The sequence below is a fragment of the Candoia aspera genome, chromosome 2, assembly GCF_035149785.1.
Source record: "Candoia aspera isolate rCanAsp1 chromosome 2, rCanAsp1.hap2, whole genome shotgun sequence".
Classification (NCBI taxonomy): domain Eukaryota; kingdom Metazoa; phylum Chordata; class Lepidosauria; order Squamata; family Boidae; genus Candoia; species Candoia aspera.
The window spans coordinates 84,063,699-84,077,054 of record NC_086154.1 but is presented as its reverse complement, the minus strand read 5'-3'; the positions used below and the strand labels follow the sequence as shown (position 1 = coordinate 84,077,054).

The 13,356-nt window shown below is 38.8% G+C and overlaps 1 protein-coding gene across 2 annotated transcripts in view; it reads left to right on the top strand.

The window, feature by feature from the left end:
* The window catches only part of LARS1 (leucyl-tRNA synthetase 1), a 52,473-nt gene extending 39,332 nt beyond the window's left edge, over nucleotides 1-13,141 (top strand). Inside the window, exons 29-33 of one of the 2 annotated variants that reach the window (XR_010067151.1) lie at nucleotides 1,745-1,849; nucleotides 3,390-3,485; nucleotides 7,305-7,437; nucleotides 11,852-12,014; nucleotides 12,765-12,873. Coding sequence is in view for 1 of the 2 variants with exons in the window: in XM_063292364.1 (XP_063148434.1) it covers nucleotides 1,745-1,849; nucleotides 3,390-3,485; nucleotides 7,305-7,437; nucleotides 12,765-12,970 (540 nt within the window). In the remaining variant the exon portion in view is untranslated. Of the gene's footprint in view, nucleotides 1-1,744; nucleotides 1,850-3,389; nucleotides 3,486-7,304; nucleotides 7,438-11,851; nucleotides 12,015-12,764 lie in introns of both variants that reach the window. The other variant, XM_063292364.1, reaches the window with a different exon arrangement.
* Nucleotides 13,142-13,356: the final 215 nt, after the last annotated feature.

Below are 13,356 nucleotides of genomic sequence, written 5' to 3'. Positions count from 1 at the left end.
TGGTGGGAGGAGATGGGCGGTGACAAATTTGATAGATAGCTAGATAAATAAATAAATAAAACCTGGTTTATGGCAATAAGACCATTTTCCTCTTTACATAATCACTATTACCTCATGTTTATTTTACTTCCGACCGGGAGTGTACTTGAAATACAAATAAGAATTCAGCCCAAGTAGGAAAGGCAGTATCAGTTCTGCAGACTCCTAATAACTGACCTCTGAGAATTTGAACTACGGTAACATACTAAATTATGTTAGTGGTTGCATTTTATCTAGTATGTTCCTTGGATTGGAAAAGTCACTTTATTGTTCTCATTGGAAAAGACCTTCTGCCCATGGCACTAGCACGGATTTCCATGCTACTCCGCAACTTCTGTTTGCAACAGTATATTGTAGTCTGTTGCCTGAAAGAGAAAGATTACTCTGATGTTTTACTAATGGGGAAAAACAATAAAAAATATTTTATTTCGGCTACATTTTCTTCCTTAAATATGAATTACCTGGAATACATTAGAAATCTTAATAGGTTTTTAGTGCGTATGTTTAAAATATTCTGCAGTAATGTTGTGTGTCACTTGATCGTGAACACAGAATGAAGTAAGACTGCGATAATATATTTCATAGCAGATACTAATTTTAATGAGTATTACGTGAGACACACTTCAACAAAAGGATAGCTTTTATTTTTTGAAACGTAAGAAGAAACATTTTTCCCATTTGTGTAGAGGTTGGTTGGTTTCTCTTGGGGGAGCATGTCAGTCCCACCACAGCACATAAATGCTAGGCACACAGTCTTTCTTTTCCTCAGTTCAGCACTGATCAGATTGTCTTTTCCTGCTGAAGCACAAAGCTTGCAGGATAGGAGGTGAAGGATAAGAGGATAGTGTTTTTTTCCCCTCACTATCAGTATTAGTAACTTTGGATTAAGGAAACTGAGTTGCTATTGCTTCACCACTACAGCCATCTGCTTTCCCCTTGCCAAACATCTTGATGGTAGCCGAACTGCAATGTTGATAGTGCAGTATTCAGCTTCAATATTTTCTAACCTGTGTTTGTACTGGGCGTTTCTAAAGGACGTATTAATTTTAGACTGAACTGAGTAGGTATGTAGACTCATATCTCATTTGCCTTGGAACATTGCATTGCTTGCCAATTCTCTCACAGGCACAAAAAGGCTCATTAGATGGTCGCTGCATGTGCATTATGAGTTGGCAATAGACCCTGGGGACTGCTTCCCTGAGCCAGTCTCCAGCACTGCAAAGCAGTTCCTAACAGTTAAAATTCAGCAAGCTGTTGGAGGGAGGAGGTGGTGAATCCTCCATTAAATTATGTAAATGTCCTCATATAGCTTCTGACGTGCAAATACTATTTGCCCTCAAAATCTATCCTCATGGATGTCTTGTTTAGGTGCTGCCCCGAGTTGCTGGGAGTCAGGTGGCATATAAATTGAATGAATGAATGAATGAATGAATGAATGAATGAAATAAAATAGAAGTTTGCTGTTTTAAAATATTTTTTCCTAAATGTGCTTTTTAAAATATTAAAAAGTATATTTGAGAGAAGAACAAGTGACTTTTAAGAACTTTCCAATCCATGACTGGAACTGGCAATCTTCTGTAAACTGTAATGGCTCTGTTGGGACTCATAGGATACTAGCTGGAAAGCCCACTAGAAAAGTTCTTTTCTATAAAAGGTTTGCTCAGCACTGATCCAATTTAAATTTTGTGCTTTTTGCTGTTGGTAGGAAAATTTGGAGAAGAAGGGATCCCGTGTACTTGATCTGGAGCTGGAGTTTGATGAACAAGCTGTCCTGAGGGAAAATATAGTCTATTTGACAAATTCATTGGAGGTGAGAGTTTGCTATGAAGCCTTAATGGTGTTCAGCAGTTGGTAAGAGTCAGTGTTGCTGGAAAGTCTCTATACCAGTGTTTTTTTTTTTAACCATGGCAACTTTAAGATATGTGGAACAACTCCCAGAATTCCCCAACTGGCATGCTGGCTGGGGAATTCTGGGAGTTGAAGTCCACACATCTTAAAGTTGCCAAGATTGAAAAAACACTGTTCTATATCCTTTGCCCATGTACCTTCAGTCCCTTAGGATTTCATCTTACAGAAGCTAGTGGTACAAGGTCTGTCTACATGGTATATATGTCTGTGTGTGTGTATACACATGACACTGTAAAAGAAAACTGTGTGCATGGTCACCTTTCATTTGAGTCACAACAATCCAACCTAGAGATGTGCAGCTATTCAGATTGGAAAATTGGTCTCAAGGGGTGGGCACCCTTGCTGAATCTATGGGTGCCTCTTTAAAGAAGCCGTATCTTTTCCCGGGCTTGTACAGTAGTTATTCATCCCAGGAAAATACACCTTTGAGTTAAAGAAGAATAGCAGTTGCAGTCACCTTCTGCTTAATGCAAAGACATCTTTTCCAGAGACTGCATAGCTGCCATGCAAACTCAGGAAAGCTGTGGCTTCTTTAAGGAGCCATCCGCACGTGCATTGAGTGTGCTGATGTCTCCTCTGAAGCACCTTTTCCACTTCCAATCTGAATAGCGGCCTAATCCAATCCTGTGTAATGCCGGAACATGAGAAATATTTAGTGAAATAATTCACCCAGAATTAGAGCCAGAGGTCAATACTAATGATCTTCTGTAAGTGAGACCACAGCATAACAATAACATGTTGCTTTCCTATCTTACCATGTGAGTAGATGTACTGTACGTCTTACCCCTACTGAGATTACTGCTTCCTCCAAGTTGAGAAAATGATTGGAAATTCTCAGCCATTTTTGTGCAGCATTTATCCAGTCTCTAAATTTAATTATTCTTACTGTAAATAGGAATTGCTGCTTCTAACTGATTTGAGGAGAGATTTATTTATTTATTTGAATTTATTAGCCATCCAATTTTGAATGAGAAATATTCCTATGCAAATTATGATTTCAGTTAGTATATTAATCTCAATAACCATAGCCTGCATAAGTATTTAGGCTATATTATTTGATGTGGGGGAAAAATTAGCCTTTTTATGAGATTTGAACAGTTAATTTGAAAGAAGTAAAGGCTTCGATGTGTGGAAACAATTAATGGAATGTTGGAATCTATCTTGTGCAATAGGCACTAAAACAATACAACATCATACAACTTTGAAACTGCCAAACTTGCCTAAAGTGGAACATTTTCTGGCAAAAATCACTGTATTTGAGATACATTTAAATCTATAGAGAAAAAGAGCCAAACCTGTGGAATATTTAATAAGAACTCTCCTTGTTACAATAAATAAAATCAATTGTGATTAATTAATAAAATACTTTTTTGGCATACTTGAATTTTCTTATTAACTTATTTGAACTTTTTTTTAATGGTTTTCCCCATTTTCTTCCAAAGCTGGAACATATAGAATTAAAATTTGCCTCCGAAGGAGATGAGAAAATTAAAGAAGATTGCTGTCCTGGGAAGCCATTCTGCACATTCAGAGTAGAAGTAAGTTTGGATTCATTGATTTCTTGCAGGAATTTTATCCCTAATGGCTTGTTGTTTTCTGAATGAATCAGTGGGAGCTTTTCATTTATATTAGCTTTCCTCAAACTTGTGCTTCCATCATTCCTATATCCTATCCACCTTGCACAGCTTTGTGTTCTGTGCCAGTTGCACCCATTCCTGGATTAGGAAGCTCTACTTTCAATCACTCATGCCCCAGTCACCTTCTGAATGGACTGTTGTAATGGTCTCTATATGGGGCTGTCCTTGAAGAGTATCCGGAAGCTTCAGCTAGTGCGAAACGCAGCAGCACGGGCAGTTATGTGTGCTCCAAGAACTGCACACGTTACACTTCTGCTGCATGAGCTGTATTAGTTGCCAGTTTGCTTCTGGGTCCAATTCAAGGTGCCTTTAAAGCCCTACATGGCCTGGGACCAGGTTATTTGAGGGACCACCTCTCCCTGGTTACATCTACCTGTCCCATCAGGCCCAGAGGGAGAGGAATGGTGCAGTTCCTGTCAGCCAGGGAGTTTTGTTGGGCAGGGGGGGAAAGTCTTTTCTGCTGCTGTCCCCACCCTGTGGAATGTCATTCCCCCTAAGGTGTGGCTGGCTCCAACCCTTGATCTTCCAGAAGGCCCTTAAAACATGGCTCTGTCAACCAGCTTGGGGATCCCATGATAGAGTAGAGCCTGCTAGATGGCTATATGACAGTTAATTGAATGCATTCTTTGAATGTTTTGCCACCATTCTGTTCTTTTTATTTGTTTTTATCTTTTTTTTATTTAAATAGGTTGTTTTTAATGGCCTTTAATGTATTTTGATTGTTTTATTATAGATGCTGCCCAGAGTCACTATGTGAGATGGGCGGCTATACAAATGTGATAAAAAAGTCAAATCGAATCAAATCCTACTGGGAGTTGTGGGATCGCAATCTGGAAGTCATCAGTTGGACTTACAGGACAGAAAGTAAATGGATATGTTTAAGAGCAGGATTGTGATAGGGCTCAGTCTGCTCCTGACATTTACTTAAGTATCTGGTTTTGGTTTTAGTAGAATCTTAAGTTGCTGCTTCCTACTTAAGTCTATAGAACTTACTAGAAGTCTCTGGTAACTGAGTCACCCTCAACAGACTCATCCCTTGAACCAGATGTTTCTCTTCTCCAAGCTACAAGTGTGTGATTCTCTGCTGAGATTGCTTTGCGTAGGGCTTGACAAACGATGGGCAGAGGGACTGTGGAGAGCACTTGTGTATCGTAGGAAGACTGGAAGATGAGACAGCTTATCTGTGTATTCTTACTTGCTCAATTATTGATGGTAATAGTGCATTGGGTTTTTTCCCCCCTCTTGTTGCTATATTATTATTACTTTAATTAATGTTTAATTTTAATTGTTAATTTTCTCAGGGTAATAACACTCCCAGAATAAAAGGGATACAACTGACAACTCTAAGCATAATGAAGGGATTCAGATGCCTTCTGTGTTTAGAAATTATATCCCTGCTCAACAGTAACTGGTTGCACATCTGGTTTTTGTCACAGTATTTAGTTTTGCTTGGTTTTGAAATAATGCAATTACTGTGGATAGGTTTTAGATCAATTAGCATATATAGTTACATATTTCACCTTGTAATCTTGTGAAGTGTATTAAATGGAAATGCTGGAATATTCCTTAATTTGCAGGCTACAGCCACAAACTCTAGCTCCTGTTTCAGGAGATGGCATAGTATTATTGTGCAGGTAGAAAGGCTGAGCTTTTGGCTGTATTAATGATCTTTTTGTGGTCCAAGGCTGCTGAATTACTAAAGTTAAGTAAAGGTTTCCCCTGCACAGTTGTGTCCGAATCTAGGGGGCGGTGCTCATCTCCAAATTACTACTTGTGCCTTATTTTTAAATTGGATTCAATGGCAGTTTCTCTTAATAAGAAGAGAATAAGCCCATTCAATCAAATGGGCAAATTGAACTGTTGAGTAAAGAGCAGTGTAGGGACTGGGAACTGCAATCTGATGCATGTCAAAATCTTGGGGATGAACACAAGCCCTGGCAGGAAACGTGTAAGCTCCCATTGAAAAAAATGGTGTTGATCAGCAGTGTGGACGATGGGGAATAAACCCTTGCTAATGAAATGGGCAGTGAAGCTTTTTTGATTTACTGTACAAGTTATGCTTATGTATTCTCATTTACCCTAGCTTATTTATCGTATCTCCTAGAGCTTATTTCTGTGTCATCAGTTCACCATATTCATGTTCTTGTGACTTTTCTGTTGTATCTTCATTCTACTCTATTATTCTAACTGAGTTCTCTCCCTGCTATTCTGGTTTCATTCTTTGCCCATACACCCCAGCTGACTCCAACCAATTTCCCAGGAAGCTTTAATCACTTCAGTTTTATCTTTCTTTTGTTTTATATTTTTATAGTTGATACTAGATTGTTTTTTCTCTCTTTGTTGGCAGCAACTTCATTCAAGTGTTGATAATCTCTTTTGTGTCCTAACTTTAACCTACTTCCTTAGCCTACCAATTTATTCTATTTTTGTCTGTATCCTATTTTCTATCTTAGCATTTCTTGATTTTTATCCATCTATCTGTTTTATTATCCATATTAAGATCCCCTCCACCGGTCTCATTTGATGTGACGTTCTGCCATCTTGCTCTCCTCTTCCCATGATTTATCACAGCTGTGTGTGTCTTGGTAGCCTTTAGTCTTGTCATGGACATGACTCACAGGTTCTGGTCCCCCCCACCCCCATCCCTTACCTGATGTTCCTCTCTGCTGCTCTGGCCCCTGGTGTGAACACAGCTGGAAGATCACATGTTGAAGGAGGGGAAGGGGCAACTACCCTTTTTCTTCTACCCCTGTCTTTCTTTTCCAAGTTTCTTCCCCTCTTGGGACATACATCACCTCTAACCTTCTTGTTCCTCTGGGGTACCTGTCAAATCTCTTCCTGTTACACTGTTCCTGCTGTCACCCATTTCATTCTTCAGGTAGTGTGACCACTGAAGCCACCTTCCTTTTGGCTTCCTGGAGGAGACTGCCTGCAATTCTGAGGACTGCCTCCCCAATCCATTAGCTGGGCTGGACATGATGTCAGTGTGAGCTGCTTGTGCAGACGTGCAGGCACACTGTCTTGCAGTGTGCCTCCCTGTCTCATCACCCTTTTTGCTATCCTCCTCCTGTCTTTACATTTCTTACTTCTTTATCTTGTTTCTTCTCTTGCTTCTTACAGCCTCTTCTGCAAGTAAATAGCCATTGCAATAGCATAGCTGAATATAAATGCAGAACATGGAAAATGTGACAGCTGTGTGAGAAATGGGTGCACATAGTTTAGAACAGCATAGAACCAATTATTGTTCTTGCGTGGTAATGTGCCTTCTGCATCCAAGTGTACTAAACTAATCCCAGCATTCTTAGCCACTATGGCCATTGTGATGTTTCCTGGAGTGATGGAGTCCAGTGGGTTATAGAGCCAGGTCAGGGTCTGAATCCTCACTTAGCTACAAAGCTTTCTGATTAACTTTGCTCTAGTCACCATCGCTTCATAGTTCAGAAATAAAACTAATCCTCACAAGCATATGAGACAATTTAGTCTAATACGATTTTGGTAATTTCTTTAAAGGAAAGTTTGAATAAACTATTTTTTAAAAAAATGTATATGGAAATTCTGAGGTTATCAGATGCAGCTGAAATGTTCAGACATTTTGTGTAGCACCATTGGAAGCCAGCCTTACTGGCAAGTTGGTATATGGCTGTGTATTCAGTCTCTGTACCAGGTTGACTTTGAAAAATCCATGCAGAATATGAGATCAATATCTTTATTTCTTTACAGCCTAGTGTGTCTGTCTGTCTAATAAACCCTCAACCAGCAAATGGCCACTTTTCCACAAAGATTGAGGTCAGGCAAGGAGATAGCCGAGATGCAATAATTAGACGCTTAATGAAGATGAACAGAGGAATCAAAGGTAAGATTCAGGTTTATATTTCAGACAGATGTTAGGATTTTTTCACATTAGTTTACTCTGTGAACTTTGAGATAGTAATATTGATCGATTGCTACTAGTGGAAACGATGATTCAGACTGGGATCAGGTCATTATTTTTCACTATTCGTGATATATTGGAACAATGGTTCTGAGCACATTTCAGAATTAAGATTCATACGGTGATACTGGGAGCACTTAATGACATGACTGCTTCTGTACTAGCACCCTGTTGCCTTTCTTTAAGACTGTTGACTTCAACAAGAAGAGAAGTTTCGTGTTAAGGAGAAATAGAGTAATACTCTGGTCTTCATTACGCTGTAGAACACACCTACAGCAGCATACCTAGATTTCTTATCTAAGGCTGGAGCTGAGGTTCAATCCATTATGATCTGAGCTCAAAAGAGTTTGGGTCTGAAACTTGGAGGAGCTGGTTTCTAAACCCCAGATGTGCAGTTCACTACTACCTCTGATTATTACTGGCTTCTTCCAGATTTATACTTACAAATTCAGTGTGAGTGATGTATTAATTTAGTTACATGTGCCTTGAGTCACCCATTCCTGCTTATTTCACACTTTTGTAATTCATGCACTACCTTATCTTTGACTCTTACATTTCGTGCAGTATAATGCTAGAGGTGGTATTAGCTCCATCTCCTTCAAAGTGGTAGCCCATAATGTCTTGCAATATAAAGGAACTGAAGCAAATGGACTGTCTTACTCAAGAGCCAGATGTGATACTCAGTGCTGCTGTGAAAAAGTATCTCTTTCTAGCTTGCCAAATGGAAGTTAAGTTAGTGGAAGCTAAATAAGTTGAATTTAATATTTTTTCTCTTATCAATGAAGGTGAAATCCACATCTGTAATTTCAGATTATACTAAAACAATTTTGTATTTTTAAAACTCAAAATGTTTCCAAATCAGTGTGGCAACAAGAATTTTCTTGAACTTCTGAATACAGACATTGCTTTGTTACCATTTTATTCTTTCCCTTATTCTAAAGCTTAAATTTGGATGCATGTGTTTAAATATAGACTGAAACTGTTATTTGCAAAATATAAAATCATGCTTTAAAAATGCATGTGAACATCAACATGGTTATCAAATGCTGGAATCCAGGTAAAATGGTTAAGAATGGTTTCAGAAAGATGTTTTGGTTTAGGAAACCTCTATGGAGAAAGAGGTGCCGTGGCAGATGGGTGGTTCTGACAATAAATGTGGAGAGTGGTGAGGCAGTCTAATGTAGTGGTTACAATGCTGGCCTAGCACTGGGGAGATCCAGGTTCTAGTCCACCTTTAGCCAGAGAAGCTCACAGGGTGACTTGGGGTGAGTCACTCTCAGCTCAGCCTACCTTGCTGGTTTATTGTTGTGGGGAAAGATAGGGGAGGAGAGAGATGTATGCCTCCTTGGGCTGCTGAACAAAAAAAGGAAGATAGCAATCTGACAAATAAACAATCACATAAATGTGTGTGGGGAGCACAATAATGCTTTGCTGAAACCGAGGGCTCTATGGACAAGAAGCCCAAGTGGCGATTAATGTTTTCCCCTTCCAGATTTCTAAACCCAGGAGGGGAAAAGCGAAGTTTATGAACATTATCTATGTATACCTCCCCTCTTTTACATTCTGTTCCTACAAGATTGAGCTGTTTTCTAAGGCAGATGTTTAAACTTTCCCTTTACACTCATGCATTCATTCTACTACCTCTGCCCTAAATTGGATGTTTTGACTCTCCCCATTAATCAATAATGGCTTTTCTCTGCAAGAATTGCATTCTTCTAGTTAAAGTCAGTGAGCCTTTGAGCCCGAACTACAGTTGCTGTGCCAAATAGAATTGACGAAACTCCTTTTAACAAGGAGATAATATCTTGTCTGCTCTGTGGCTTTGCTGATTCCAGCAGTTATATCCAATGAGGGAATTGTATCTTGGCCCAAACTTTCCAAATCAGAAAGATAATTTATTTCCTCATCACTTCAGCTGCTTGTGTGTTTTGATCTTAGGGAAAGAGACAGTTTTTATATTATAGCGTGAATCTGTTTTCTCGGAGAAGAGCTGAGTGGAAGAAATATACAACTCGTCTTGCCAAGCAAAAGCAGTACAACACATTTCAGATTTGGGCAGGCAATTACGAGAGATCCACAACCTGACTGTTTTGAAGCGAATGAAAAACAATTGAGAATAAATGAGTAATTCTTCTAAATCGTTATTTTGGAAGATGTCACTGTTGGGCAGGCACTTGAGAAGATTGATAAAAGCAAGCTGTGAACTTAGGAAGACTAAAATACCCGGCTCATTAGGAAAGTTCTGTTTAGCAGTTTTCTGAGAAGTGGTTTGTATCTCTTGAAAAGGCTTTGTTCTTCAGAATGAAAAAAAGCTCTTGTATCTCATAGCAAAACAGACAACTTAGCTGCTTTTATGGGAACACTTTCTAGTTTTATGGAAAGAACAATATCAAACAGCCCATAATTGTCCCTCCCTTTTCTCTTTACAATAGCATACAAACGATACGTTCAGTGAAACCATTACTTGCTTCTCCTCTCAGCTTCTCTCTCTCTCACATATTTACTAGGGGGAAATGAAATAGTAGAAAAGGGGGAGAGAAGAGCCTTAGATATGACAGGGAAAGGCTTTTCTTGTCAATGAGAGTCTTAGGCCTCCAGAGCAGGGTTCCTCAACCTTGGCCACCTTAAGATGTGTGGACTTCAACTCCCAGAATTCCCCAGCCAGCCTTTCCCCAGAATTCTGGGAGTTGAAGTCCACACATCTTAAGGTGGCCAAGGTTGAGAAACACTGCTCCAGAGAAATAGCTCCTTAGGTTTTGTGACAGTTGCTGTTAGATTTTCCTAAAAGGGTCTGAAGTTCTTTGCTTGTAGCACGTTATTATTTTTAAATGGGATAATTTTAAGATTACCTCTTGCCACTCTTTTCACAAGGAAAATATTGGACTTCCATGTCACCAAAACAGACACTTGCCATTAGGGATCCCTTAAAGTGAAGCCGTATGGGATGGATTATGATCTAAAATTGTAACAATGAAGAGAGGGGAGGCATTTGGTGCAGGGGTTTGCTTATTTTTTGTTGTCAACCCTGCACATGTTTATTCGAAGCAGCTCCAAGTATATGAGTATAGTTTTTTTCCTAGTTGTAATGCCAGTAAAAACAAAACCATATAAGGAGGCCTTTAAAGTCAGTTGCGGTCACGACAGGGTTGGGATCTATTTCTCACACATCGTTTTGGAGGAACATAATTAGCCTCATAGTGTTGGAATGGGACATCTAAGCCCATGCTCAGTTCATGAATCATTATCTTATGGAGGGCTGTTCAGCCTCTGCATGAAAATACCTTGTGAAATGGATGTGCTGAAGTAGAAAATTAGCCTGGTGAGAGTCAATATAGGCATTTCCAGGGAAGAAGCTACAGGATGTGACCATCAAGAGAGAAAGGCAAATTCGAACAGGACAAGGACTAAGGAGTAGAAAGGGAATGTGCAGTTCTTTAGATTAGATTTTCCTGGGGTGTAGATTAGAGGTGCCTATGTACCTGTTTTCAGCTGCTTACTCAAGGAGTGTGGTCCTAAAATAGTTTAAAATAGCTTTTAAAGAAACCCATAGAACAGCAATAAAACTACCAATGCATCGGGTTGCTGCTTTTTATTCTTTCCACTAGGAGGCACTAAGTGATTCCATTGAGAATCATAAAATTAAAAGGGGTCACTCAGGCCTTTTGAGTCCAATCCCTTGTGTAGGGCGGAATTTAAATTAATGCATCCCTTATGTTTGTCTACACTCCCCTTGTACATATCCAATGAAGGGAGATCCATCACCTATCTGAGTAATTGCTTCCATTATCAAACTGCATTTACTGTTAGGAAGTTTCTTCTGAACAATATAGAACAAGCCTTGGTTTTTCTCTGTGTAACATCCATTCAGCTTTTGAAAACCGGTATCATCTCTCTCCACGCTCAAGGCTAAGTAGTCTAAACTCCTTCAATCTCTCTTCATGGGATTTAGCTTCTAATCTCTTGATCATCCTCATTGCTTTTCTCCGAATCTATTCAATTACTCTGAATCCTTCTTAATGTGTCTTGCCCAGAACTTAAATACAGTACCATGATTGAATCTGACCCATGCAAAATAAAGTAGAACTATTTCCCCTATAATTTCAAAACTATGCTACTGTTGATACAGCCTAATACTGCATTTGCCTTTTTGTCTCAGCAGCATCACATTGCTGATTTGTATTCAGTTTTGCAAGCAAGATCTTTTTCACAAGGACTGTTACCAGGCCAATGTGTATTTGATTTCTGTTTAAGTGAAGAACCTTGCATTTCATTCTGTAATTTTCAGTTCATTCCTCTAATCTTTAAAGATAATTTTGAAATCTATTTTGTCTTCTAGCTATACAATCCAATTTAGTGTTATCTGGAAATATATTAAGTGGTCTCTGTACCTCTTCATCCAAATCATTAATAAAAATATAGAAGGGTATTAGGAGGATGACTTGGCAGTGGTTGAAGAAGGTGACACACTTCTCAAAAGCCAGTCTTTATCAGCAACCTGAGTGAGTAGATGAGCCCATTTAAAATGACAGCTGGTAGCCAAGGAGCACAATTTAAGAAAGCAGTTCACATTTCTAATACATTCTACTGTGCATAGAGAATAGCTAGACAAAATCTGCAGATTTTGTTCTGTAAACAATGTTCTATTATGTTAAAACACAAAACCTTGCCTAGTAAATGCATTCAACATCATATTAAATATAATTAAAATCTACATCCTACTAAAATATCATTAAAATAATTAAATATCATTTGGAAATTCCCCAAATTCCCATGGAATCAGTGCAATTTAGTGATTGCCACTGGAAGTTTAGATTAAGAGAGCTGTCAGTGTATTTGTGGAGGGAGGAATTCTAGGTAAAACTCTCCCTCCTTATATAAACATGATTTGCAAGACTAATAGAAACATTCAGAGAACTCAAGGCCTTCATACATCTCTCTCTAGGTGAAAAAATGGGGATTTTCCTCTAGGTGATTCTTCTTGATGGGTCACATCTTTAATCAAATGTCATGTGTATTCCTTGCCTTTTAATTAAGCCTCAGTTCTGAAGGACTTCCCTAACCTTTAAAGCAATGGACCTGAATAGCAAAGTGTAAACCTCTATTAAGGCACTCTTTCGGGAAGTTGGGCAATCAACATTAGCTTGTTCTGTTTAAATCATTCATCTGTGCTGTGTCTCTCACATCAGCCTTCTTGGGATTTGCATACTCAGGATACCTCTCTTACAATTATGTCCTTAATTTTTTTTCAGATCTTTCCAAAGTAAAATTAATGCGATTTGATGATCCTCTCCGGGGACCTCGTCGTGTTCCTGTGCTTGGAAAGGAAGATGCTGAGAAGTCTCCCATTTTAGATCAAGCTGTCTTTCACATAGACCTAACTCAAAAGCGGGTCCGACTCACTGAGAATGGACAGACAACTGATATTGGAGATACATTGGTCTATTTAGTTAATTAGATTTTGCAAGTGTTGGGTTAATCAATGTTGAATCTTTAATCAACATGAATGCCTTTCAGACTAATTGCTAGAGTCAGGCAAGCTTAATTTCAAGGGGAAAAACTTACATTTGCATGGAGATCAATCTCCTGCAATTTTTAAATGTGGATGAAATAAATCTATTTTCCATGCCAGATGCTTTTCTTGAGACTATCCTTCCTAGTTCAAGCCAAAATACAGTTGGTTTTTATAACATATAACTTAACACATGTGCAATATTGGCACTTGATAGCAATACTGAACTACTTGTATGTAGTAGAAATACTGATATGTGAGAAGTGAAGTCACACTGACGTTAATTTAGGGATGACCATCCTTTTGAGAGAAGGTGGTCCCAGAATTTGGTG